Below are 27,907 nucleotides of genomic sequence, written 5' to 3'. Positions count from 1 at the left end.
TCGCGTGGCAGTATTTAGTCATGTAAACATGGCAAAGACGACTCGCTGAGGTTCAAACCAAGCGGCAACCTCTGGCGGTTAAAAGTGAAGCCCATACGAAAATGTGTAAAACTGCAGGTCCCCCTCCATCCACTAGGGGCTGCAAAACAGAGCAAATCCCCATAGACTCCCATGTTAAAAAGACCAACTTCCCGGCAGAAATAAATGTTTACAGCCTGGTTCAAAAATCCATTTTAGGTTTAACAGGTCAGGTTTAGCTTCATGACAACTGTGGGGGAGTGAATTTTTGTCTAACTCGCCTGTTTAAAAGTAATTTAATCTCAAAGTTTGACATATTTATGAGTGTGTCCTTTTGATTGACAGGTACCGATATCTGGCTTCAAGTCAGAAGAACGTAGAACAACCGCGGTTTTTAGCGAGTTAATGTGACTTAGCTTTAGCCCGCTTACCTCCGTTAGCTGGTTAACTCCTGTTATCTCCAGGTTAGCTTGGTTAGCTCTTAGCTACAGAAAGCTCGGAGTTCGCTCGATGTCAATCATCCACCATGACGCTCACAGCTCCCCTCTCAGCTCCACCTCTTTGCCCATATATGTATATTCCAGGCGAGACGACGCGCATGCCTCTGCCAAGATGACGATGGTAGGAACCGCCCACCGAGATTCAATTCTGCTCTTCAGAAACCTATGGGTGACGTCATGGAGGCTCCGTCCATGTTTCTATATACAGTCTATGACCTGAACTAAAAGGAGACAACTGGCTAACAGAGGTAGACAGGCTAAAGCTATGTCTCGCTGTTACCCGGCTAAAACTACAGTTGCACTATGTCTTCTTGCAGCGGGATTATTGGTGTCAATCAAAAGGACACGCCCCTAGTTATGCAGAAATTTCAAGATTAACCTTTTAAACCAGAGATATTGAATACCAGTTCTCGCAATCCGGTTTTTTGTTGTTTCTCTGGTCCCACCAAGTGCCAACCTCCAGTTAAAAGTGAAGCCTCTGCAGAAGTGCCAAAAATTGCAGTTCAAGTTTGTGTTCAAGATAGTTAAAAGATTTATGGATGGATTTTAATTATATTTTTGGGAAGTGTTGGAAATGTGAAAAGGAAGAACTGATTTAATTTTGGTGGTGATCCGTTTGGATCCAGGAATTTTTCAAACACGTTGGCGGAGGTTTACGCTCTCCGAGTGCTTTTCTAGTCAATCTTTTTAACATGGGACTCTGCGGCAATTGACTCCCTTTTAGAGCCCCTAGTGGATGAGGGGGGAACTGCAGTTTTTGGCACTTCTGCATAAGTTTCACTTTGAACCGTCTAAGGTTGCTGCTTGGGTGGAATGGGAGATTCTCATCATGGACTTGCAGCAACAATGGAGGAAAGTCTCTGTCTCTACTGGATGCTCTGCTTGGCTGAAAAATCTTTAATTTTCTCCGAAGATCGCTGAGAGCTTGGAATTATTCGTGAGGAAATGCTTTTATGGTCATTCAACAGGCCATTGCACCTAAAGATAAATATTTTCTATTCTTTCAGAGCAACTCTTAGAATAAGATTATATGAGGGGATATTAGGCCTTCGAATTCAGCCTTTCGTCTGCCAATCTGAGTTATTGAGCTCCTGATTGGCTTTCCAGCTAAATCCATTATGTCATATAAAAGTACTTTGACATAATCAGTTGGTGCCATTGAACAACAAGAGGGAATGAATAAAAAGACCCATGGCATTTCTCCTGCTGACTCACATGAGTAAAAAACACGTCTTCGTTCATGCTTCCTGACTTCCCTTCCAGCGGCAGCGCCATCTCAGTTGGTGTCCAGGAGTTGGCGAAGCTGAGAAACTCCCACCTGTCCTTGTCGCCCTCATAAGCCTTCAGGTACTCCTTCCTGCCGTTCAGAGTGCTGCCAGTGACGGTTTCCTGAAGGACACGTGACATTCAGCTCTCCTGAAGCAGTTAAATCAGTACAGAAGCAGTAAAAAAAACAAAAAAAAACAAAAAAAAAAACTTTTTTGGAGACAGTTTTCTCACAGTGATGCGTCATTCAAATGAACTGTGACATCTATGAATGGTCAAGCAGCTTTGCATAAATTACTGGCAGTAACGCTGTCAAAATGTCACCCGCTGTACCTTCCTGTTGAGCATGGACCACATGACGGTGTCAAAGGTGCCCTTGGCAATGAGGTAGTGCACGTTGACAGAGGACGTCTGGCCGATGCGGTGGGCGCGATCCTCAGCCTGCTTCATGTGTCCAGGGTTCCAGTAGAGCTCGGCAAACACCACATGGTTGGCAGCGGTGAAGGTCAAACCCTGGAGAGGACACACGCTCTCATGGAAAAAGCTAAAACACACCTCGCTCAGACTCAACCTGAACAGCCAATTTAATTAAATCTAAATTTGGTGAAATCCTCTCTAATAACAGACTATTATAAGCTAATTAGCATGTAAGCGCCCACCTCTTTTCACTGGAATTCATGATATCAGCTGCACGCCACTCAGAATAATTAATATCTGTGACTTTGTATGTTTATTATTCAAAGTGCAACATGTTTAACATTTTTATCAGGACATATTTTAATTGTACCCATAATGCAAATGACTTTTTACTCATTTTTACAGCTAAGGTCAGTTTATTGTTGTATCCAAGCAGCGCATCATGTTTATTTGTTCTGTCACATCCCATAAGCACACGGTGACCTTAACAACATCGTTTCCTGTCTGAATCTTTGCAAAGTGTTCTTCTTCTCATTCAACACTGCAAAAACTGAAATCTACGTAAGATTAAAAATCTTAAATTGAGTACACACACGCTTATTTTTGGCTCTTGTTTTAAGAGTATTTTTACTTGTTTTGGGAAGTCTTGACAAGCCAAATTTTCTTGTTCTGTTGGCAGATCATTTATCTTATTTTAAGCAACATTTACCTAATTTTTGTATATTTTTTCTTGAGTTTTTGCAATAAAGGCAGAAAAATAAAAGTGAGTTGAGTTAATGGTACCTGTCCAGCTGCTTGGATGCTCAGTACGGCCACTCGGGTTTCCGGATCGCTCTGGAACTTGTGGACCAGCTGGATTCTTTCCGCTGATGGGACACTGCCGTCAATTCGGATGTAACCGGCCTGTCAGATCAGAGGTAACACTACGTCTTTATTCTCCGCTCATAAAACACTGTAGCTGCTCAATGCTAAAGTCAGTCAAACTTAATTTATAGGGCTGTTTGTCACATTTTACAACACAACGCAAAGTGCTTTACATAAAAAAAAATGAACCAAATAGAGGTGCAGAATCAACAGGACCACCGCTAGAAGCCATAACGGTGGACAGCAAACTGACAGACAACCTTAACGATGACAACTCAGATAAAATATGGCAGGAAATAGTTAAAAACCACAAGCTGGAGGGGGCAGGGAAGATGTTGCGGTGTCCTGTGCCAAACAGGACAGAGTTTACGTTTACTGTATGGAAGTGCAGGAGTTACAGAGCTGTAAGAAGTTTTGAAACGTGGAGAGGGAATACGAAGGGGAAAATAAAGACCTCTTTACAGACACGCCACCGGCTGAATGAGATCATGATAATATGAAGCGAACAACCAGAATAGACGTGGTAATACGAGTGTCTACACCGAGCAAATGAGACTGAGGGTCATACGATGAAAGGGACGTGTTGTCCACTTCTAAAAAGCAGCTACAGATTTGCAGACACACAATAAAAGAGAAGCATTTCATTATCTGGACCTAAACTGGATATTTTAGAAGGAAATGAGTTAATGGACGACAGAAAAATGGTCAAGGGAGGTGCAATAGAAAAAGGAACATTACTAATAACAGAATATTTGTGAGTGTTTAAAGCAAACAAAGACGGCGGCGGCAGCACATCCATTAAAACTGAACTTGAACTTGGCATTCACCGAGCTGTTAATGCACCATGTTGACGGCACTCTTGGTTTTGGTCCATCGGTCCTGCAGAGCAGCACAGTGGCGGACGGCAGGACGGCAAGTTCGCACTGCGCCGCTCCCACATGCGAGTGTAGCAGCTACTGCATGAGGCCTGTTTGACTTTTCCAGGGAAAATAAAAAGGTCGGTCAAATGTGTTTGTTGATTATTGAGAGGATTAAACATCACAAGCTTTATTTCCTTTAGCTTATTCATTTCATCATCATTATTTATTCCATACTCTCCCAGGCATATTGAATACTGCCTACCAGGGGTGGGAGAATCAACTCAAAAAATCGTCAATCAGGATTTTTTTTTCTTCACAATTTAAAATAGTTTTTTGTTAAAAAAAAATTGATTTTTGTTTAAAGAGGTGCTATGATGGTATTTGGAGTTTTCTGAGCTTTCTACAGTGTTACAGTGTTGAATCCTCATCAGACATGTGAACGGCACTGTTTTTTTTTATCACCTAAACACATGTTTGAGTTTGAGTTCCAGCACGCTCTCCGTTCGGTTTCCATGGCAACGAAAAACGAGTCATTTTAGAGAGTTTTTTCTACTTGGAAATCCTTGTGACGTCCCGGGGGATAAGGTTCGGTGATTGGTTACCTTCTACTGGTTAACAAGGGCATGTACAAATACATCAGGCGGGTGGAAAACGTGGGATAAAGTTATTTCCAACGATGGCTGGTGAGTTTACCAAAGAGAGACATCCTGCTGCATTCGTTGCTGTGGGTTGCTGTTTTCCACTTCGTTTTCAGGCTCTGATTCAGGTTCCAACATGTAGGGCTGTATGCTATGTGTTGACATTGTATTTTGTTTTTTTATTGAGTTCATATGAGCCTAATCCTTCTGTTTATGAGACGTTACAATGACGGCGAAAGCAGGTGCGGTGCGCGCTCCTGATGTAGTGCATCGGGAGCTGATCTGACAGTCTACGGAGAGGGTCGTTCTGAAGTAAATAAAGCTATTTGTGGCAATAACTTGATCAATCCCAGCCCTTCTGAGCTCAGAAATAAATATAAATTAGCCTGAAATGCACATAATAGTTCCACTTTAAATAAATAAAATGAATGCACTTTAAAATTTTTGTCATTTTTATTGTTTTGTTTTTTTAAAAATCTTTTTACTTCTCTTCTTGGGCATTATAGCAGCAGAATGATGGTCTGCCTACCAGGTTGTTTTTTACTAATTGAAATAAAGAAAAATGAATCGCAAAAAAAAAGAAAGTTTTGTACATTTTTTTGTTTTTTATCTACAAAAATCAGCAATATCAGAGAATTGTGAGAATCACAATTTAAATCGAATCGGGACAAAAGCATATTGTCACACCTCTACTGCCTACTAGTGTAGCTTTGTGTTTTACCCTGGTACACTGTTTTTATTAACTCTTTATTTAAGGGACATTTTGTAAGAATTACTCCCATCTAACATTTAAATCATACATTGCATTTAAAAGATTAATGGGCCCAAGCACCCCAACACCTACTGCAACAACAGTAACCGCCATGTATCAAAAACACTGATGAAACCATGTCATCCCATACTTCATGGAGTGCATAAGCACTTATAATGGTAAGGAGATGAATGGCTGAAATGGTTTTCCTCCTCTGGTGGAACTGTACGTTTAAGTGGTTTCTGTAGCTTTCATATCCGCGGTAAAGCCAGACGAAAGGCTGGTTGGGAAGGTTTATGAGTTGCATATATAGCGAGAACAAGCCTACTTTAACTGGGCTGTTTGCTCAATTTGTTGTTGCTGTGGGGATCACCTTTGTCTGGATGGCGGGGGTCCTGCAGCGTAGCCCTATGGCTGCACTGCAGGACCTCTACCTGTCCTGATCTGGGTGGTTGTGGTCTTAAGTTGGCTGGCTTTTCATATGAACAGATCCCTGAGATATTGTTTCTTCTCAGCAGCATCAATCCATATGATTATTACTGTACTAACATTCTGCTGAAGTGCTGGAAGAGTGGAGTGGAAGCATGTTAGATTTTGTGCTACTTTTTGTTGTAAAAGCATCTTATAAATAAAATGTAATTTGATAAAAACCTCCACAAATCCAGCTGATACTTGAACATAAGGACTGAATTTTAAATCTTTTCAGCAAACTCAACTCCAGGTGAGACGGAAACATGTGAAGCAAAGAAATGGTGAGAACGGCATGTCGCTCCTTCCTGCCAAGCTTCTCATCACACTGCGTTGCCTGTCCTCCCTTTTTTTAGCTCATCTCTTAATTGGTGAGTGCAAATGCGTCTCAAGGAGGAACGTGTTATCACACGTCATATTGCCACGTTACATTCGGATGACAACTTCTCGACCCCTGTAACACGCACAAACGCAGACACACACTTGAACTGTTTCACAGGTTGCTGGTGCCAAACAGAAAAAAGCCACTTGCATGTAAAAAGATGCAATCAGCTGTAGGAGAAAAGTTTACTTTGAGTTTTCTTCTAGAATGTCATTGTTTGGTAGCGCGTGAAGTTTTAGACTTATTTAATATCACATTTGCACAGTTAAAAGCAGATGATTCAATAATTCATGACTGCTAACATCTGCTGTAGGTACAAGTTTAACTTGCAACTTCAGAGCTCATTACACTGTCAGAGTTAATCATGAACGTGTCTGGGATTTAACCAAACGCAGCAGGACTTTGGATGAAAGCATGAGACTAAAACATGGAGCCAATTAGCCGTGGTCCTCCAGGAAGAAGTGAAATATGAATTCACATTTAGCATTTCCAGGTTACGTTTAATAAGCAAAGTGAAATCCCTGGAGCTGTATGAACATGTAAAAATGTTAAATGCAAATATAAAACATCAGCCGCATATTAAAGAGCCCCGAACACCAATTCCACTTCATTTTCTGACCAGATTGAAGTGAATCCTGCTGCAGCTACATGTACAAGTCCGATCAATTTGATCAGATTCCGGCCGACATGTTCTCCAATCGCTTCTATTTACATGATGAAACACTGTTTTTAACACCTTTTACACATGTAATTCATACTTTTTTTAACCTCTAGATGCTCAAACATACATCCGCTGGAGTCATGTTTATCTGCCACCATTTTTCAGGTCTTCCCTGAATCTCATGTCACATTAACACTCATGTGGTTCATGCATGCACTGAAACGCAGGAAGTGTAAGAACGTCTATAAAAGTAAAGCTTCTGTATTTATCTGGTCTGAAGTGGCCAGGAAGGAGGCCAGACGAAGGCTTTTTACAAACGAATTATTTCATAAGTCCTACTTACGAGCATCCTTAGTCTGCTTGCTTACTGAAACAGTAGCTACGTTTAAACGGCGCTTTTAATCCGATCGAACATCATGTCAGGATAAAAATGTGTCATATAAACACGACAGCAGATCCAATCAGCCTCAGTTGGAAAGAATTTTGATTCTCATCAAGGGAGGTAGTTTAAACCAAGCAGCAACATCCAACAGTTAAAAGTAAAGGCTGAGCGAAAGTGCAAAAAACTGCAGTTCCCCCCTCATCCACTAGGGGCTCCAAAACAGAGCAATAGACCCCAAAGACTCCCGTGATAAAAAGACTAACTTCACAGCCTGGTACAAAAAGTATTTAATGTTTAATAGGTCAGGTTTGCCTTCATCACGACTGTCAGAGAAGTGAATTTTTTAATAACTCATCTGTTACTGAGCAATTTTATATCGAAATTCTGCATAATTAGGGGCGTGTCCTTTTGATTGACAGGGACACGATATTCCGCTTCAAGAAGGAGGAATGTAGAACAACCAAAGTTATTTAGTTGGTTAACAGCGTGACTTCACTCCATTAGCTGATTAGCTTCTGTTAGCACCTGGTTAGCTCCGTTAGGTTTTAGCTACAGGCAGCTCGAAGTTTAATAGGTGTCAATAATCCACCCCAACGCTCACAGTCCCCCTCTCATGATTAAAGAGCAGGCAAAAATCCCCATGTCCACTCATTCTGATAGATTCTGTGGTAGATGTACCTGCACATGCATGAACCACATCGAGTTTATGTTAAGCAATCACTTCACAGTGAAGAAAAAAGCAGCAGCAAACAGAACGGGACTGTGGTGGATGCGTTTTTGTTGGAAACGGGATTTTAGAGCATTGACGGTCAAAAGATTCAAATTAAAGCTAAAAAAATTAAATAAAAAGCACTTCTTTAATTGAATCTACTCATTAGGAGGTAAAGGTTAAGGCCTGGCCTCCTGGTTACCAACAGCAACCTTCAGACTCACCAGGAGGTTTTACTTCCACCACTCGCTCCATCTTTAAAAGATGCTGGATGTGTTTGGACGCAGTAGGAGGTCATTTGCTTGAAAAACCACAGGAGACTCAGTTTATAAAGAGATGAAAACGTATCCTACGGTGTATTTCTCCCCTCTTCAGCCACTAAAACATGAAGATGTGTTCATTAGACTAAACTACAGGCTGATGTCCAACTTTTTTTGTTTTTGTTTTTTTAATTGAACCTTCGCCAATCCCCGCCCCTCATGGTTACTGTTGCTATGGCTGGCAGGCTTTCTACTCGGCCGCTTTTCCCTGCAAAACATGGATTTCTCAGCGATGTTTGGTTAAAGATATTTTAAAGGAAATAATTTAGAAAAAAGCAGACAGAAAGGATAGCAAGATGCTTTTGAGAAACAGAGAACATTAATCGACGGAGCAACGTTGACATTAAATTTAACACGAAGGCTTACCGTTCATATTGCAGACTCAGCCACCCCACATCTTCATTGTTTATGTATGAAACAAACTTATACAGGAACAACAATGTTGTTACATTGCAGCGCAAGTCAATACATTGTTTCATTTTCAGCCAACTGTAAGGTATAACTCCCTGTAGATATTGGTATCTGCTATGTTTTAAACTTTTACTCAGTGTTTGGCAACCAGCGTTACTTACCAGTGTTTATCTGATATATTTGTTTAGCCTTAAGTGATTACATCAGAGTGAGAACAACACAAGGAAGCAATCAAACCGGAGGGGCAACATGAATAAGTGGTAGTCAGGCAGTGCTTTTTTATTTTTGTTCCTTTCCCTTCCCTACAATAGTCTTTTTGTTTAATTATGAGAACATTATGCCCTCCCTGATCCGGGTTCTGCCGGAGGTTTTCTTCCTGTTAAAGGGGAGTTTTTTCCTTCCCACTGTCACAGCGTGCATGCTCAGAATGGAGGATTGGATCGAAGTCATGACTCGATGCAATCCGTTGGTTTCTATTATAGAATATGTATGAATTGGCTTGAAATAATGTGTATGTTGATTCGTGTATGTAAAGTGCTCTGTGACAACATTGTTGTGAAGTGGCGCTATACAAATAAAGTTGAATTGAATTGAATTACATCACACAATATCATCTTGGGTGTAATTGCACGCAGCTTATACAGTGATGAGTTGCACCAAAGAGCTAGACAGATCTTTCCAACTCCTTCTGATGAGTAGAAGAGGTAAGCCAAGTGTGAAAATGCTCCTTCAACAGTCTTTAGCTTGTTATTAAAAGTAGATGGCGACTCTGCAGGTCATTCCACCACCGGTGAACGACAGAAGAAGAGTCCAGCTACTGATTTTGTGGTGAGAGCATGAGCGTCTTTTACTGGTGGAACTTAATTGTGAAGATGGAGCGTAGCTCTGGATGAAGGTAGAACGGAGCCATTTGAGTTGTTGTTTTATAAGACAGAAGCAAAGCTTTGAGTTTGATGCAATCTGCGAATGGAAGCCGGCAAAGAGCGATTAGCGACTTGGGCTCTTTTGGGTTGGTTGAAGACCAGATGTGCTGCGGCATCCAGAATCATCTGCAGAGGTTTTAGGGAGCACGCAGGCAGACCTGCCGGTAGGAAACGGCAGTAGTCAATCTGTGAAACGACCAGAGCTTGAACCAAGAACTGAGTTGAGTGTTCTGTCAGGAAAGGACTGACTCTTCTGATGTTGTAAAGAGCAAACGGGCAAGACCGGGCAACTGAGGCAACGCGGACCCTGAAGTTCAGCGAGTTGTCGACCACAACGCCAAGATTCCTGGTGGAAGACGTAAGCACTAGTGTGATAAAGTCGCACTGTGAGTATTTCCGCGGAGGTAGAGGAGGATCAGCCGGACAATGAACTCGATCTTGGACAGATTGACCCTAAGGTGGCGATCTTTCATCCCTGCAGAGATGTCGGCAAGGCGAGCGCATATCCTCTGTGAAACGTGGAAGGAATGGAAAAGCGGAGTGTCGTCTGCGTAGCGGGAGAAGCTATGAGAGATGATGACGGCATCAATTGAGGTTGCGTTTAGAGAAGAGGGCCAAGCCCTGAGGCACCCTGTTGTCGAGCCATGCGATCTGGACGCTCCCTGTAAGCGGGACAGTCTGAAGGATCCTTCTACGGAGGTAGGATGCGAACCGTAAGGGGACAGATCCTGAGTTGGCGAGCTCCGAAAGCGCTGGGAGGAGAATCTGGTGGTTGACTGTGTTGAAGCCAGCGGTCAGATCCAGCAGAATGAGGACTCAGGATGGACCAGTGGATCTGGCAACCCGTACCTTACCGAGCATTAAAGTACAAGCAACATGCAGGAACTTATTACCACACCATGTACAAAAACTTTTTAGTCAGAGAGATGGAGGGGGGGGTACAGATTGCGAGGGAACATCATATTCAAAACGCCCTTGGTGAGAAGCACCAGGAAAAGTTTTTGTGTGTCTGTCTGAGGGGTCAAATTGTGTAACAAGCAGGGAGAAAATAAAGGCAGTGTCCAAATGTCAAAAAAATTGAAGTCACTATACAAAGACATGATAATTGAGGAGTACAGAAATACTATAGAATGAAACATATTACATAAACTGAGTAGTTCTGTTATTATTGCTGATATAAATGTTGCTGTTTTTATTATTGTTATTGGTATTATGACTGCATTGCTCCATTACTGTAACTGCTTATTGTATTCATATAGATTATGACATATAAAGGATATTATTATTATTACTATTGTTGTTATTTTTATATAGGTATTAATAATATACTGAGTTGCTTCTGTTGTATTGCTATGGGTTAATATTGTTGTTGATATTGTATTGCTGATCACTGAGGTGGGATTACATATAAGCTTATGTTTCTACCCACTCCTTTTGAACGTTTCGTCATCTTTTATTTCTATGTTTTGTTTTTTGTCTTTTTTTTCTTGTTTTTGTTTTTAAATTTCATTATGTTCAAATAAACTTTTCAATCAATCAACATTCAATTAATACTCTCACAGTCTTGTAGCTGACAGCTATGTGCTAGAAGTATTAGCATCTCACCATGGTACAAATAATGTATTGGTACGTAATGGTGTAAGTAATGTATATGTTCTGATTCATCTTCGATGAATTCAGCTGCCAGTGAGGCTTTCCACAATACCTGATCCATGAGTTGCATCTGTCCAGTTGTGTTTTAGGAAGGTGAAAAATACATCAATCCAAATACACACACCGCTTTGGCCTTTTATGGAAATGGAAAAAGCTTGCAGACCCTCATCTCTTAGTTACTGTTGCTAATGTATGATTGGTCAGTGGTTTTAGGGCAGGATGTAGCAAAGGGTCAGTTGTTATTGTCCTATGATGACAGATGTGAATATTTTGAATATAAATCACATTATTGTTATCAATATTTTTAATACCTATGGACTCAGAGTTCAGGATTTATTACACATGAATAAACGTACCATAACACAGTATTTCTGCTCCATACAACACTAGATATTAGCAAGACTATGTTTCTTATTCCTATTTGTTGTTTTGCACTTTGTCAACAACACAGTTGCAGTGTAAAAATGCCACAAATTGGATTAAAATAAAAAATAGAACAGAATATTGGAAATATGTCTTTATAGTATCTTTATAATTCGCTACAGAAGTTGCTTTGTCTGCGACCTGCCAGGAGTTACCTTAGCCTCGATGACTGCCTCGGTGCAGGCCTGCAGCATGGTGAGATGGTGGGCGAACACCAGGAACTTCAGCTGCTCTGCCTCCAGCATCATCTTTATGTAGTCCTTCACAGCTCCCGCCTGGCCATGCAGAAATAGACACAGATGAAAGAGACCCACTGAATCCATCACTTCACTGGTCGACCACACACAGAGGAGCCGGCGAGATCAGTGAGGAAGTCAATTAATCACCACGGCATCCTCTCTGTGTGATCGATTAACTATTGAATGTCAGAGATCCAGACTTTAAAAGGAACTGGAGCGCATTTGTCAGCTCACAGGTAGTGAAAGCCAATCAATATCACACCATCTGGTATGATTGGGATGTGCCGTTTGCTCATTTCTTTTGGTGACAACAAATACAAGATTTGAAAATTTGAGTACAGCCCTTATTTGTATAGAAATAATGATCAAATCTAAACCTTTCATGCCACAAACTCAAACACACAGACTTAAAAGAGAAAACTAACAAAAGTTTGATTGTTCAGGAGGATTTAACAACCATCAGGTTAACTCATGACAGGGTGTCAGGATTTGGTATAAAAAGAAGAGTCCACAAAGTTTCAACCTTTCCAAGCTAAGATGGGTCGTGAATCACCATTTTGTGCCAAAATTTCAAAGAATCTTTAATAAATTTGAAGAAAAAAAAAAGCTTTGCACATAAAAGTAAGACATTTGCACTTCATAATTTCTTTCCTTTAATAATACCAGTTGGTCCAGTGATATGCATGGCTGAATAGCCTTTTTAGTGATCTTTACAATGATGCATAACTTAAAAAGATGATATCAACTGTAGTGTTTATTAAATTTTATATTTTATTTTATTATTTTACTTATATTTTTTTATTTATATATTTATTTATATATTTTATTAAATTTTAAATTATGATATTTCAACTGTAGTGTTTTCATTTGGTATTTAGTCGTTTTACATTTCTCAGTGGTTTGGACGATTGTACTCTCTTTATGACAAGTTGGTCAGATGGTAGAAATGGTAGGCGGAATAATGAAAAGTGTATTGGGAACTTTCCTTCATTATTTAGAGCTTGCAAATGTTCCTAAAAAGAAAGTTTGGACTGGTTACCTGTCAAAGTAACAACCACAGTCCAAATTCTCAGAACGTTTCTCAACTTTTTTTCAACCTAGAAGTTTTTACCTTTACATAACTGCAATTTTTTATGAATGGCTTTCATTTCCCTCCATTAGTCTTGTTTTATTTATGAAGTCAAGCGGTAACAATACCTTAAAAACAGAGTCCAAAGTTAACGCACTCCTGCTAGCTTGTGCTAAAGCCTGTGACCTTGATTGACAGCAGGGAGCTAAGAGTCTAAAAACAGAAAGTAGCACAGGAGCAGAGGAGTTAACTGTACCCCTGCAGATATCTGAATCTATCACTTCGCCGTGCACGGCTGTTCCTGCTACTTTCTGCAGAGCTGTACTAGCGTGTCATTGAGCATCCGGACTCGGCTCAATTTGAAGCCCCAGGCCACAAAGCAGTCAGGAATAGCAGCAACTAGTGATTCAAGTCGAACAGAACGCGGATCCAGCCCCTAAAATCTCCACACCGCCTGCAACATGACAACCTCTGCAGCCATCACACCTGCTCTGGTGGGAGAACCTCGGCTTTGCCTGCTGATAATTACCCGATGCGCCTGATAATGAATCTGTCCGCCAGGCCTGCTGACCCTGTTCTGATCTGAGGGGTCCTCATTACTGACGGCTTGGCTTCGCCGGCTTCCTTCCGCTGAGTTTAATTAGTGCACAAACTTCTCGGCTGTCTGAAGCGGCCCGTTATCTCCCTTTAAAGTCCAGCATCAGAGCTGTCCTCTCTTGGTAATTGGGAGCAGATGCTTGGCGGGTAAGGCAACAAAAATACCCCAAAGGCTTCTGGCAGCTCTGTCGCCAGGCGGACTGGCAGGCAGGCAGGACCCAAGATGCTCGTCAGAGTGACATAGATGTGTGCCTCCATCCCACCCACTTCCACCCCAACCCATCCGAAAAAAGAAGAAAGCAAACCCCCTTGTTTTTCTGAAGTAGGGAAAACATCTGAATCTAGGGGAGGAAATGAGACTGAGCTGATGTATCGGCTTTTGAGGTGGGCTTTGTAATGAAAGGGGGTCCGGTGTTAGGCTAAACGGAGCAGAAATCCAATCTGCAAACACGAGCAGGTGCAAGAAAAGAGCCCAGCTTGGAGGCAGGCAGAGCGAGGAGTGTGTCAGTGATTGCATTTTGTGGTTATCTCCGGTCTTTGTTAACCTCGGGGCCACGCTCCTCATGGCTCAGGGCGTCCGGCTAATTGAGAGGAATGCCAATCCTTCAGCACTGCGGATGATTGGAGAGGATACATTGACAAATGTAAGAAACTGGGGAATGAGATGAGTAAAGGTGGAAGAAAACTGAAGATTTTAAGTTACGTTGTGAAGCAGAAACGTGTGTGTGTGTGTGTGTGTGTGTGTGTTGGACTCATAAAGGTTGTGACCTCAGCCTCCTTCATGTGTCTAGCCACCTTCCTACTTAAATCTCTCATTAAAAGAAGCAAAAAAGAGAAGAAATCTCTTGAAACTGAGAGCAGATGGAGTTTCCATAGCAACAACATCACATAGATGCTATTTTAGTGCTGTGTGTAACTTTGATATAAGGTGTAATCATGCCAAGCTGGATGCAACCAAATAATACCTCAGTTATAACTCCCTACTTTGTCTAAGTGCTTTCACTGGTGACCATTAGGCTCTGTTACCATGGCGATGCTTTCCCATGAGATCCCACTGAGTGGTTGGCCAAGCGGTCTGAGAACGACGCTGTGCCATCAATATGCCTGAGACATGAAAATGAATTAAAAAAAACCCACACAACTTTGTCCATTTTGAGCTGGTTAAGTTGTTGCTGGAAGACTTTCTGCTTTTAACGGCGAAACCAGCAGCTTGTTTGGATCTAATGCCTCAGGAAGTTCCAGTTTTCCTCGCCCTTTACCTGTTTGAGTTAAGCTTTCAGTCTATTAGAGAGTCCTGTCATTCACAGACTTTGTCCATCAGTCGCTTTCTGTTACTCCTTCTGCTGTGTCTGCTGTTTTATCAAACCATCTTAGATCCTCTGGTGCTCGTCAATCCTGCTTTTAGACCCGGCTTCTCGCCTCCTGCTGCCTTAAAGACCAGAAAGCAGCACAGAACGTGGATATGTAGGTGTAGGAAATTCTACTTAAACAAGGTAAGCTCTGATGTCTGACTGGAACAAGTGGAAACGCATCTATTTATTGTTGAGCAGCTGCTGAATACCGAAGTTAAAGGGACACCGCGTAACTGTTGATGCAAACACCCTAAAGTGAGTAATAATGGATGATTCCTGGGGTCAGTGTTGGAAGCATGTCGGTGGTCCGAGGGTGGCCAGATGTCACGCTTTGTGCGGGATTGTCCCGCATTTCTATCACATTTCACACGTCCCACAAAACGGGGCGCTGTCTCGCATCGTTACGACCAGGCTTCACTTTTGTGAAGGAAAAAAAAACAAAACTGGCTTTTACTAATTGTGTGTGGCAAAATATTTGACGGCTGTCACATCACACCGCTTGCTGATTTGAGTTACACTCATGTCAATCAAACTAGGAGGCGGGACTTAATGCACATCTAGGATGAAGCGGTGCACCAACTGACGAAAATAAATAAATAAATAGATAAATAAATACACAGATTGATCATGGAGGACAGGGAGGTGGCCGCAGCGAAGAAGAAAAGAAAGCTTTGTTACAACAAAGACTGGGAAAGCATATATTCCTGGGGTTTGTCAAAGTCATTTCTCCGTGTCACATGTCAGAGAATATGACGTGAAATGGCACAAAAATCCGAGCCACAAAAAACGCGCTACTCAGAGGGAGGCTTTATAACAACAGATTTATTATGTTTGGTTTGTAATTTTATTACCAAAGAGCAGAACAGAAAGTTTATTTTTTTTAAACTGTCATGGCAGAGTGGAACTGTCCCACAATTGGTGAGAGAAGATCTGTTCACCCTATCCGAGGGGGCGGCCCTCTTCAGAAACGTAAGTTTGCAAACATTCTCTCATGTGACCTGCAGCGCTTTGGTACACCCCCCCCCTCCATAAACACAGAGGACTCTACTTTATGCTGCTTTCTCCTCCTCTACCAATGAAATATTGTCATAACAGAGCAAAGTAAAAAGGTGAAAACGGTGTGTGAGGAGGCCAGAAAGAGAAAGCGGGAAAGGGATCGCTCCAGAGGAAAGACACCGGTCCAGCTTGGCTGGTTGGAGTCGGATGGAAGACCAGTGTGGACATAAAACACACTCTCTGTTTGCCTCGGTGTTAGCAAACTGCTAACTTAGCTCTTTGCTTGTTGTGCAAATGTAGCAAAATGTTATGAACTTTTTCACACCTTTCAGCCAGCGTTTATTCAGAACGACGGCAGTGAGTTCCTGATGAGCTGCAGAACGTTGCAGGATACGTCTGTGTCTTCATTTTACTGTTTAGTAGAAGCTAAATGCAGCTAGCTGAAGCTAATCAGCTATGGACTGAAGATAACAGGACTCCATGTAATCAATACATTTTCTGTAATTTGTGTAAATGTTAAAGCGGTAACAAAAGGATCAGCCTGGAAGGCCTGGTTTGGTTCAGTTTAGCGTGAAACCTGCGAGTGTCCATCCCAACTGTAACCAAGTTCCCACAAGATGGCGGACAAAACCCTTGATGACCTCACATGTGGATGCCTTACATATCTCACCATATTCTTAACTATTTTATTGATTTGTTTTAAAAGAAAAACATGTTTTATATCTTAAAAAAAGGAAAGGAAATGGCAAACCCATTAACCATCTGAGTCGATGTACCTGCACAACAATGCTCTCTATCCTCATCACTCCACTCATAAGCTACTGAGTCTGGAGGAGCTGAATCACTTTGATGAATCCATGTTTGATCGTCTTTTCTTTGACAGCGTGTGTAAGGAGAGATATTTCTCTCATTTCAAGTCCATGAATAGATGCTGTAATGTAATAATGAGCGATTCTTCCATGTTTTTATCCTAAACAGCTTTACTGTCTCTTGCATTGCAACAAAACCTGGAATCAGATGCAGTTTGGAGAGTTGGTCCATTTAAAGCATGTTTGCATCGTTCAGCTTCACACTGAACAACTCAAACCGTTTTAAAAATCATCTTCAGCTTGGTACGGTTTCAGAAACTGCCGTTTGTCTGTAGACACCTTTCAATGTCACTTTAAGTGTTCTTTGCCAATTTCTTGGCCCAAATCTGCATCATTGACAAAGAAAAGAAACGAGTCTGTCCACACAGAGCTGCTCTATTCTGGAGACAATGAAGAAACGCTGAAGAGTTTCCTCATTGGCTTGGAGACCTCAGTTCTGCTAAATTTTTCTCTTTTTGTTGTTTTACTTTTGGAACAGAACAAGAGCAGATCATTTTCCGATTTGCTTTCTCCGATTAAGGGTCACGGGGAAGCCGGAGTCCATCCCAGCAACTAGTGAAACACCGATACCAGTATTGTTATCGGCTCAATACCAAGCGTGTGTACTCGTACTTGGTATTAATAAAAGTGTACTGATACCACACTAGGCAAGCCAGCGCACATGTGTTTGATGCTTCGGACATCAAGACGAGGAATAATAATGCCTCCAGAATGTGGGCGTTTCTTTTTCATTATATATACGGAGCTACCGACGGAGCAGCTCTTTGGTGGAGTTCGGTGCAGCTGAAATCAGCCAAAACTGGCAACTCTGACAGGGTCAGTTAGGGCCGTTAGGACAGCAAAGTTTCTGCAAGCAGCCTGCAGCTCTTGTTTGTGGAGAGAACTGCAGAGTTGAGGATCATTATGACTTGTTTAGATCGCATTTTCAGAAAGCCAGTGGCTGCTTCACAAGCCGCAAGGCCAGAGTCAGTGAGCCGCACAATGAGGTAGATTACAGTTGTATTTAGGTCAAATGTGCCAAATCAAAATAAAACTTGTTGGAATTGTTAGATCTGTGATATATTAGTATTGGTGAGGTAACCTCAGAAAGGATGGGTCATTTATTACAACCTAATGAAATCTTACACAGTTATTACAGCAATAATAACCATAGTAACAACAATGTTCACATAAACAGATTTAGTATCGCCAAATATCGGTATCGGCAGATATTCAAATTTCAGATATCGGTATCGGATCGGAACTCCCAAACAGAAAATCGGCGCATCTCGACCTGCAACCAACAGGTCGCCAGTCCATCACAGAGCAGAAATGCTGAAAGAAACCGAGAAACGTGGCTTTAACAGACTGTGTGTTCTCATAGCAGTAATCAGCATCAGTCAGATGATCTCTTCTTACAAAGTAACGTAAAAAAATAAAATTTAAAAAAAAAACAAAACAGTGTTCCATGGTGGATTCACAACTTCGGCACCGCTTCAGCATAACCAGCGGCTGAAGGTGGTCACTTGGATCTGTTCAGGACCTCATTGATTGCTGAAAGTTTGACAGTGATCGGATGAACTTGGAGGTAGTTATGATGTCATAACGTCACAGCAAAGTTTGTCACAATCACGTCCTGCAACAGTCGTCCCCAGATGCCTTCAATGTTTTTTCTGCCCTCTGACCCAATGTGGACCTGGTTTTGTCCAAAAGGTTGAGGAGAAACGGGTCTCAAAGTATAAAAAAAAGACTTTCAATTCAACTTTATTTATATAGCGTCAAATCACGGCAATGCCATCTCAGGACGCTTTACAGACAGGAAAAAAAAACCCAACAACATTATGAAAGCCAATTCATAAGCACACTGGCGACAGTGGGAAGGAAAAAACTCGCCTTCCTGCCACCAGGGGGCGTGGCTAATGTAGAGCAATAACCGACGAGTATAAATGCAACTCCAACCACCCAACTTTGCACTAAAATGGCCGAACGTCCGTTTCTTCATGGTTCCATTGGCGTTCGCATGCAGAACATTAGAACAAAATTTCACGAAGATCACCAAAACGCACAGGCGAGGATTAAAAGATTAAAAGATTGTGCAAACTCAAACGGGAGCACCACCTAACACTTCTGAGCTCCTCAAACCACGACATTTTTCAGATTTGTTGGGGGTACACAAAATTTGGTGAGTTTCCAGGAATGTTCAGGCCCACAAAAGGCAATTTATTTCCGAATAATAAACTTTAAGCCATTTATCTAACCAATATGTGACCATAGCTGTAAAAATCAGCCCGTGACAGGTGTGCTGCACTCTATGATGACACTGATTGGTTGCAACAAGATGTAACCCCAGCTGCTCTCCAGTTACCTTGGCAATAGCAGTTTGCTTGTACATCTGTGTCACCAGGCTCATGACCTCAGTGAAGGGGTCGTCGGTCGCGGCGACTCCTGACCCCAGTCCCTTCATCAGCCGCTCCCACTCGGCGAAACTGGCCGAAGCTTCCTGCAAGCAAGGAGAGCACAAAGATGGTGAGACTGCGTCCTTTAATTCCTCATCCAGCCCTTTTTTTTGTTCTCTGCTGTTATTGAGATATAAAGGGCAAAACAATTAATGGTGCTGCTGGGTGTCCTACTTTTTCTGGAAGAGAAAGAAAGAATAAGGAAGACAGAAAGGGAAAAAAAAAAAAAAAAAAAAAACACCAGAGAGGCAGAGATGGAGAATTCCCAAGGATGCTTCCCCCTCCAACTGGGCTGCTGTGTTAGCTGGGTCACCAGCGTCTCCCAATTATAGCCGCCTTGTGACAAGTCGGGGTCGAAGATGGAGAAGCAGCCCAGCCGGTACAATAAATCAAAAGCGCCTGGCGCTCTCAAGGTGATTGGCGAGAAGTATTTAAGGCGGGAGATGAGATCACAGTGGGAAAGGCTGCCGGTGAGGAGCAGCATATGCTTCCTCATAAACAAGACACGAACAGGGAGTTTGTTTTAACAATATGTAGGTTAGACTGTACTTTACAAAAAAGGCACGAGTCTGGTTTGTCGTTTTTCCTTCTGCGAGGCCTCAAAAGCAGCGTGGTTGGTGTTTAAATCGATTCAAATAGCTGTAAAAATCAATGTGTTGACAATTTAAACTATATTTTAAGACAAAACGCGTAAAGATTTAACCGGAACGCGTTTTCTTGAAGCTGATGAGAAGCTGTGAACCATATGGCGAGCTGACGGAAGGTGGAAGTTGGCCATGCCTGATTATGCGCAGACATAAAGAGGAAAAAGGCTGGGAGCCTTATTAATACAAAGTCGACGCGTGCATCTGTAACGGGGGCTTTAGCATCCAGCACGTTTCCAGCTGCAGTGAAAGCTTTTCACCATATAGTGAAAATATTTGCATTTCAGTGGCTTCAAAACTTGTAAAAGTCAAGGACAGCTGAATGAGTAAATAGTTATAGTGCTGCAGGAGTACAAAGCTGCGCCTACTTCATGTTTTTCCTCAGATGTTCCACCAAACAGCACCTGCATAAACAACACCCAAGCCGTCTCTGCTGCTTTCTCCTAATTGAAAATTGTACATTCACACATTCTTTATAATCTCCTAGTTAAAAATAAAAAAAAAGAAAAAAAGAAAAAAGCTGAGTGGTGAAGCACTCCAGCCTCGCTCGATGGTATTCACCAGACTAAAAGGCCAGGGCTGAAAACGTAAAGGGCAGGAGGGGCATAAAAAGTGTCTGGCGGTGGAAGATAAAAGCCATCATTAGGGAGTAAAATGAGATAGGAGGGATGAACTGGTGGCGAGTGGTCCTGGCATTCAGGTCAGCTAAACGATCCTTACCTAAAGAGGAAAATAATGTCCATCCAGTCTTTTACTGTCCATATTGTTCATATTATCCTGATCATGGAAAGCACAACAGCACGTTTCGCGCCTCCTATCGGAAAGGCAATCCACTCCATGAGGAGGAGTCGCCTGTCTGCTGTTCTGATCGTATTAACGGGAAGAAACCAGATCTGGAGACGAAATGTGACACGAACTTTTCCATCGTGTACGCTCGGCGGCCTAATGGTAGAAACACAAGCATATTAAGCTCACAAATAAAGTGTCGCTTAACATTTTGGGGTGAAAGCAGCAAAAAATCCTGCATCATCACTTTTCTGAGCTTTTTGTTGTCATTGCTGGCTCAGAGGCTCGCTGGGAAATTAATGGTGAAAAAGCATCTCCGCTGTTTCACCACACCTGCTGATACGCTGCAGAACAGAACCGGTGGAGGCTTTAAGTGCGCCGGCGGCTCCCGTAGGGGAACTGGCCTCTCATTAAACACCAGTGACTCCACACAAGGAGCAGAGGAGGATCAAACAAACAAATCGGAAGCAATCTCTGGAGAAGCAGTGAAAAACAAACGTGAAATCAGACACGTTTTTATTGATTTGTTACGTTATATGAATTCAGTAGAAAAAGTAGAAACGTAAAATATTAAAAAAAGGAAACAACTGTGGAAGAATAAAAGAAGAAAACAGGATGAGAATGTGTGTGTGTGTGTGTGTGTGTGTGAACGGGTGAATGTAGTGTAAAGCGCTTTGAGTGGTCAACATGACTGGAAAAGAGCTGTATAGGTACAAGTCCACTTACTAGCAGTGGGAAATCAAATGGAAAAAAAATTATCAGGATTTTTTGCTTCACAATTTCAAAATAAATTTTCTTGTTAAAAAAAAAAAAAAAAAAAAGCAGCAGAATGATTGTCTGGGTACTGTGTTGTTTTTTTCCTACTTAAACTTTAAAAAATTGACTTGCAAAAAAAGTTTTGCACATTTTTTTGTTTTTCACCTGCAAAAATCAGCAATGTCAAAGAATTGTGAGAATCATAATTTAAATCAAATCAGCACCCAAAAAATTGTAATCGAACCAGGACAAAACCATACCGTCACAGCCCTGCCATTAACCATTTATATTTCATAGTTAAATGACAGAAATGCAGCTACACAGTCAGGCAGGAAGCTAAAAGCTGAAATGCTGCCCGGACACTTTAGAGCAGGGCTACTCTTTTAGATATTCAGGTGGGTCAGATTTTCAAATAAAAAAATTATCCGAGCCAATAAAACAAGTCAAAATAAATCAGTAAAAATAAATAAATAAATTTTAAAAAAAGACACATTTACATTTGGAAAAGTAAGAATTTTATTAATTTTTCTATTTTGAATTCAGTCCCACATAACGGAGGACAAATGCACAAAATAAAATAATGAAAATATCAGTCATCTCTTAACTTTTAACATAAAAAGATCACATCAAACTAATTTCTTGATGTGGTGCCTCCTCACATTATAATCTTTAAACACCGCCACACACTCATATTAAACGCATATTAAACTCATGGTTTGGCACTCGAATGTGACGGCAAAATAAACAAATACTTATCAGTCCAGACGGGGTTAAATCTGCGGTTTTTGTTGTCAATTTCGTGTTTTGGGACAGAGAGCGACATGCTTGCTAGCGCTACTCTTACAAATTCAAAACACAACAACACTTGCTGGGGTTAATGTTGCTAGGCAACCAAGTGTTGCATTCATGATCTGTACAACTGTAGGATTGTAGGCTACTTAATCAGTGTAGGAATTACTGAAGGTTCTTGATTAGTATCTTTATTCTTTAACATAAGCTGGACCACATAGTTGGTTCTGGGCTTCATGTGGCCCGTGGGCTGCCATTTGAAGAAGCTTGTTTTAGAGAGATGGACTGGAACAGATACCGGGAAGCTAGCAGCTAGCCTTACGGAGCGTGAGATTTATTCATCGGATCTGAAGGCAGTGTTTGGAAACATTTTGGTTTTTATGGACATGAGAAAATTATTGTAATTTACTGTTAGTTGTAGTATTTTACATTTTAATTGTCCTCTTTTATGGTATTATTCTGTTTTTAGTTTTAACTTCGCACAATGTGTAACTTTGGTTAACTTGTTTTTTTAAAGTGTGTTATAAATAAAGCTGCATTGCCTTGCATTGCAGAAGAGACCTAGACTGCTTATAGAAGCTGTTTAAAGCCAAAATAAAATCTAATCGTAAAACTATAATCATGTGACTGCCGCTCCGTTCTAGCCCTGTTAAAAAGGAGCCTGATGTTGTGAAGCTATTGCTAACACATTTTCTCTAAAGATTCCAGGGAAATATTTAAAGAGAATATGAAAAATGTTTGATATGGGTTGAATTTATTTATGGTTTTACATAAACAAAAAGACAGTGGAGATAAATCTGTTTGGTTACCTGATGTAATGGATTCTAAATGAAGCAAAAAGTAGCATAAAGGAGCCACAGAGACAGAAAAAAAACACTCAATGTGGAAAAAAAGATGCATAAAAATCCTGATAATCATTATAGTGGGCTGTCCGATTTGTGTGTGTGAGGGGTTGACATTCCACAGTTTAGCTACTATAACAGAGAAATGTCAATAATCAGTAAACAGTCTGGAAAGGCAAAAATCATGAAGATGGTTGGTAACATGATGTATGAATGCTGCATTTGGATCTACAACTGTGGTTTTGAACCTTTTTTTTACCTGAGGGACCACCGCTGTGGACCCCATGTTTGGCTTTATGCTTTTCTCAGCTGCTTCTCACCATAAACAATTCACACAAACCGACTCCTTTCCTTTGATGGAAGAAAAGTTAGGGTTCTCAATATATAGCCTTACTTTTCTTTTTTTTTAAAAAATGAGGATGAATCAACTTAAGAAAAAGAAAAAAGAGGAACCTTGCGAAAATTGGATTGTCCTAAATTCAAAAACCTATAAAAATCTACTGTGACACATACCTGCTATATAGTATGCTCTGAAGTCTGGGTTATTGTTATTTTATTGCGTGATCCCTGTACTTTAACGTCATTTAAACATTGTTTATGTTGCATATATGTAAGGCTCCCACTTCTTCTCTTACTGCCAACAAAACTAAAATAAAGTTTATAATAAGGACGAATCATGGTGTAGCTTGTTTTCAGGCTCCTAAAACACTGTTTCCATGTGAACAAAACACCCAAATGATAAAAAAACTTTAGCGAATACGGCTCAACTAGTTTTACTTAAATCACAATAATTCTGAACATGCAACGCATCGGGATACCAGGATGGGAACTACTGATCTACAATATGGCAATGTTGCGTTCACTAGCACTTGGACATCTGAAAGGTGAGTTTATACTGAATATTTCTTATGTCCCTCCACATCCCCTACTCTTTTGCTTGCTGCTCCACTGCTTTTTTACAACTCCAGAAGTATTCAAGTCGGTCAGGTGGTTGCAGAGATGTACTCAAATAACTATATTGTACATATTAAATATTTCGATTACTGGCTGGTCGATACTACACAATCTGGTATTTGATTGTTACCAAGTAAATCCGGACCAAGTATGGGTGATACCTATACTTCCTGTTTGAAATTTAACATTCATTTGATTATTCATCTTTAATTAATAGTTGATTGTAATTGTTTTGTTATGAGAATCAAATATGTTTATCAAAATATATTTATTAGCAAATTTTGTTAGCTAGCTAACATTAGCTACTAGGCAAACTTTAAAAATGAATGAAAAGTATTAAAAAAATATTTTATTGTCAAAAAGTAAATGAGAAAATGCTGCAAATGTCTGGGAGCTAACTGTAAAGTTGGGTAACTATTTGCCACAGTAACACTGGAAACAAAGCATCAACTAGCTTTTTCAGGTTGAGAACAGTTCACTTTTTCAGGCTAACAAACTAGCTGACATTAGCTATCACAAACTTGCACAAAATAGAAAAAAAAAATGGAGAAGTTTTTATTATATCCATATTTTGAGCTACCTGTGAAAGTTATAGTAATATAAGTTATTTTTCTCAGCAAAATAACTTCTTTTATCACTAAGGCTGCAACAATTTGTTGACTACGTCAACAATGAAAATTCATCAACGTAAAATTTCATTGTCGAAGCGTCGCGTTATAAACGCCCGTATTGGCTTTGCTAATAAAACGCTGCGCCAAGCCACTGAACACTATTTACCAACCACGGCTTTTCAGACAGTATAAGAACTCTAAACACCAAGCAAATGACGCAAAGCACCACAGGAAGTGCTGGGGGCAGTATTGCCATTTTGTGCAGTGTTTGTTTAAACAACGAAGAAGAAACTGACGGCAGCGCAACCTGTTGCCAAAGTCTGGGGATATTTCATGGTAAACAAAGTGTCAAACAGGTGAAATGTGTTGTCGCCAACGCAGAGTTGGTATACCATGGCAGCACCACAGTCATGCATGAGCATCTGAAAGGAAAGCACCCCGGAGTCATGGTTTCCAGTATTCTGGATGGCAAAGTTAGCATTAACGAGTAGCGATGTGCTGTTGTTACCTCTGACAAAGAGGTCATGTTTTTACTGCCGTTTATCTGTTTGTGTTCAAGATAACTCAAAAAGTTATGGATAGATTTTCATGAAATTTCCAGGAGTTTTTGGAAATGTGAAAAGGAAGAAGTGATTTAATTTTGGTGGTGATCCAGATCACCGTTTGGATTCAGGAATTTTTTTAAGGATTCTGGCCCCTTGTTTACCTACACAACAGGCTTTTTCAAGATGTAAACAATCATTTCAATGCAATTCTACAAAAATTAAGAAGTTAAAATATTTTTTTGTTTTCCTTTTGAGGCAAATTCTGTACAGCTTGGATATGAGACTATAGCTAAGTTTAAATGTTTCACAATAAATTAGTAGTAAGCTATTAAGCTTAAATTTATTATTCAACTGGTTCAGGAGTTCTTTTAACTTACTAAAGCACATTATGTTGTGACTGACAGGGAATCAGGGGGACATTCATATGCTGCAAACGAAGAGAGTGGTGTAAAACATCCTGGAGTCTGTAAAAAAAGCTGCATCAACTGGGAGCACAGATGGTGGGCGTGACAGAAATAATCGTGACTAACCGACTAATTGAAAAAATTGTTTTAAGTTTAGTCGACTATTAAAATAATCGTTAATTGCAGTCCCATTTATTACATAAAAAATTTTTGTGAAAAATTAAGGCAACAGTGTAAATTAGCTTACCAAAAGTAAAGCTACTATTGGGTACGGCTGGTTGATACTGCAAATTGTGGAATTGATTTGATACCAAGTAAATTCAGACCAAATGTCATCAATACTAAAAAAAAATAAAAACTACTATTGGTTGGCTGCCACTCACATTTTTGGCTTTTTAACTCCAAAGCCCTCTGCAAGAAAAATTTCGATATCATTTAAGTGGTATTAATCCATACCAAAAACAGCCTTGGTATCAATAGTATCTATATTGGGATCGAGTTGCCCAGCCTTAGGGCCCTAAAAAATAGGCACAGAGCTCAAGAGTTAACATCAATGAAACTAATACTTTATAAAAAAGAAAGAGAAAAGAAAGGCCTTCCATAGAGAGGCACATGAGCATTCACGTGTGCATGCATGCAGCAGGGCGTGGGAGGCAGAAATCGCAGCCATAACTTGGGGAGACTAAAAGAGATAAACACCCACACATGAAAACATGGCATTTATTCTACAAATACCCTGATATCTTCTCTGTGACAGTGGAAAAGAAGCAAACATGCTCAAACACAGCTCTGACTGTATTTTCGGCTAAAATGCTGCTTCAAATCCTAAAACCACAACAGAAAAGCACCACTTCATGACAGAAGGGGATTGGGTTCTGCCAACTCGCTGAAATCACGTACCTTTGCAGCCTCCTTGGGCAGGTCGAAGGGGATGCGCTGGCGGATTTTAGGGGGCAGCTGACTGAGAACTTCGGCTTTGAGACGGCGTACCATGATCTGGCTCAGACGCTGGTGCAGCTCGTCCAGGTTGGATGCGCCGCGACAGTCCCACTGCCTGCGAGGTCCAAAATACCTGGAAGATGCAATCGTTTCTTAAAGACTGTTGAAACGACATGTTTACTTACCGCACAAAGTTAAACACATTTAAATACGATCGGCCTCACTCCACAGCAACTTTCCACCGTTACTGCTAGGCGATCCGGTTCTTGTTGAAGGGGCTCTGCAGACAGGAAACTATTCTGTCTAATGGCCAGGTGGCAGGTTCATCGCAAAATTTTGCAGACAACTTCTGCAACTTACAGGCCAAATGGATTGTTAGAATAGAACTGGCGCCGCACACAAAGGCTGGTTTGCTGCCATACTGGCTGAGACTGTGGACAAACTTCACATGGCACAGCCAAAAGTTGCTGTTTCACACTTTAGTGATTAAAAGTTTTAGTTGGTGAAAGATGCAAAAGTACTTTATCTAAAACATGGACTGTGAACCAGCAACCTTTCTTAACCAGAGCTGCCATCATGTCCCAGGCAACCTCACTTTTCTGACAGGGACGAGATGGGAGGACTATGCTCAGACGGTAGCGCCTGGTGTCCCTCACCATGCACGATACTCAGAGTGGTATTCCCCAGCCACAATAAGGACTATCTTATACAAAGTGTTATCAGTAATGGCGCCAGTCCCATCTCTGTGCGAGCTGCCAGCTTTGATGGACATCCAAAACAACGCATTTGATGTGTTTGTTCACACATGCAAGTGATCAGTGCTGGCAACTGGCAGCCAGCTGGCAAACAATGCTTGGCTTTAGTTGTGGCCTGGCTCTCGCAACAAACCCTCAACTCAGCACCAGCCCCAATATGGTCTCAGGTACAGCCCACCTTATCCTAACAGACAATTAAATGGTGGGCGCTGTGCTGCTCGAAGCCATCTAAAGACAGGACTTTTCTTAATGGAAGGAGAACAAGTATGTTATTTTGATGAGCAGGAATGAGCTTTTAAAAAGGTTTAATAAATGTCTGGAGGCTTTAAGGGACACTGCGTGTAAACTACAACTATTAGAAAATGTGAGAACATTTGGAAAATGTCACCTGTAATGGGCATTGCAGTAATTCTTGGCGTAGTCTGTCCACGTTCCAAACCTCTTGGGATAGAGGGCATCAATCTGCATGAAAAGCTGCAAAAAACACAGACAGGTGATAAAAACCGGAGTGTGTGTTTCTGTATACTTTAGGGACAAAGTTGTAAAAATCTGAGACGCTTATGTGTGATGAAAACTTATATTCTCATTAATTAATCAACATCCTTATCGCACTGCTGTCCCCCTTTGAGCTCACATTTAACTCTTTACTTCCTGACAGTGCAGGGGCGTCAAACTCCAG

At 41.0% G+C, this 27,907-nt stretch overlaps 1 protein-coding gene across 1 annotated transcript in view; it reads right to left on the bottom strand.

Moving 5' to 3' along the window:
- zranb3 (zinc finger, RAN-binding domain containing 3) overlaps positions 1 to 27,907 on the bottom strand; it is a 146,182-nt gene that overhangs the window by 87,402 nt on the left and 30,873 nt on the right. The window contains exons 6-12 of the mRNA XM_079263659.1: positions 27,617 to 27,702; positions 26,435 to 26,606; positions 19,113 to 19,247; positions 11,802 to 11,921; positions 2,985 to 3,104; positions 2,118 to 2,297; positions 1,734 to 1,907 (exon numbers count right to left, since the gene is read on the bottom strand). Of these exons, the coding sequence (XP_079119785.1) occupies positions 1,734 to 1,907; positions 2,118 to 2,297; positions 2,985 to 3,104; positions 11,802 to 11,921; positions 19,113 to 19,247; positions 26,435 to 26,606; positions 27,617 to 27,702 (987 nt within the window). The remainder of the gene's footprint in view (positions 1 to 1,733; positions 1,908 to 2,117; positions 2,298 to 2,984; positions 3,105 to 11,801; positions 11,922 to 19,112; positions 19,248 to 26,434; positions 26,607 to 27,616; positions 27,703 to 27,907) is intronic.

The sequence above is a fragment of the Telmatherina bonti genome, assembly GCF_933228915.1.
Source record: "Telmatherina bonti genome assembly, chromosome: 24".
NCBI lineage: Eukaryota > Metazoa > Chordata > Actinopteri > Atheriniformes > Telmatherinidae > Telmatherina > Telmatherina bonti.
Note: the sequence above shows the minus strand (reverse complement) of the source record. Positions and strands in the feature narration are given on the sequence as shown.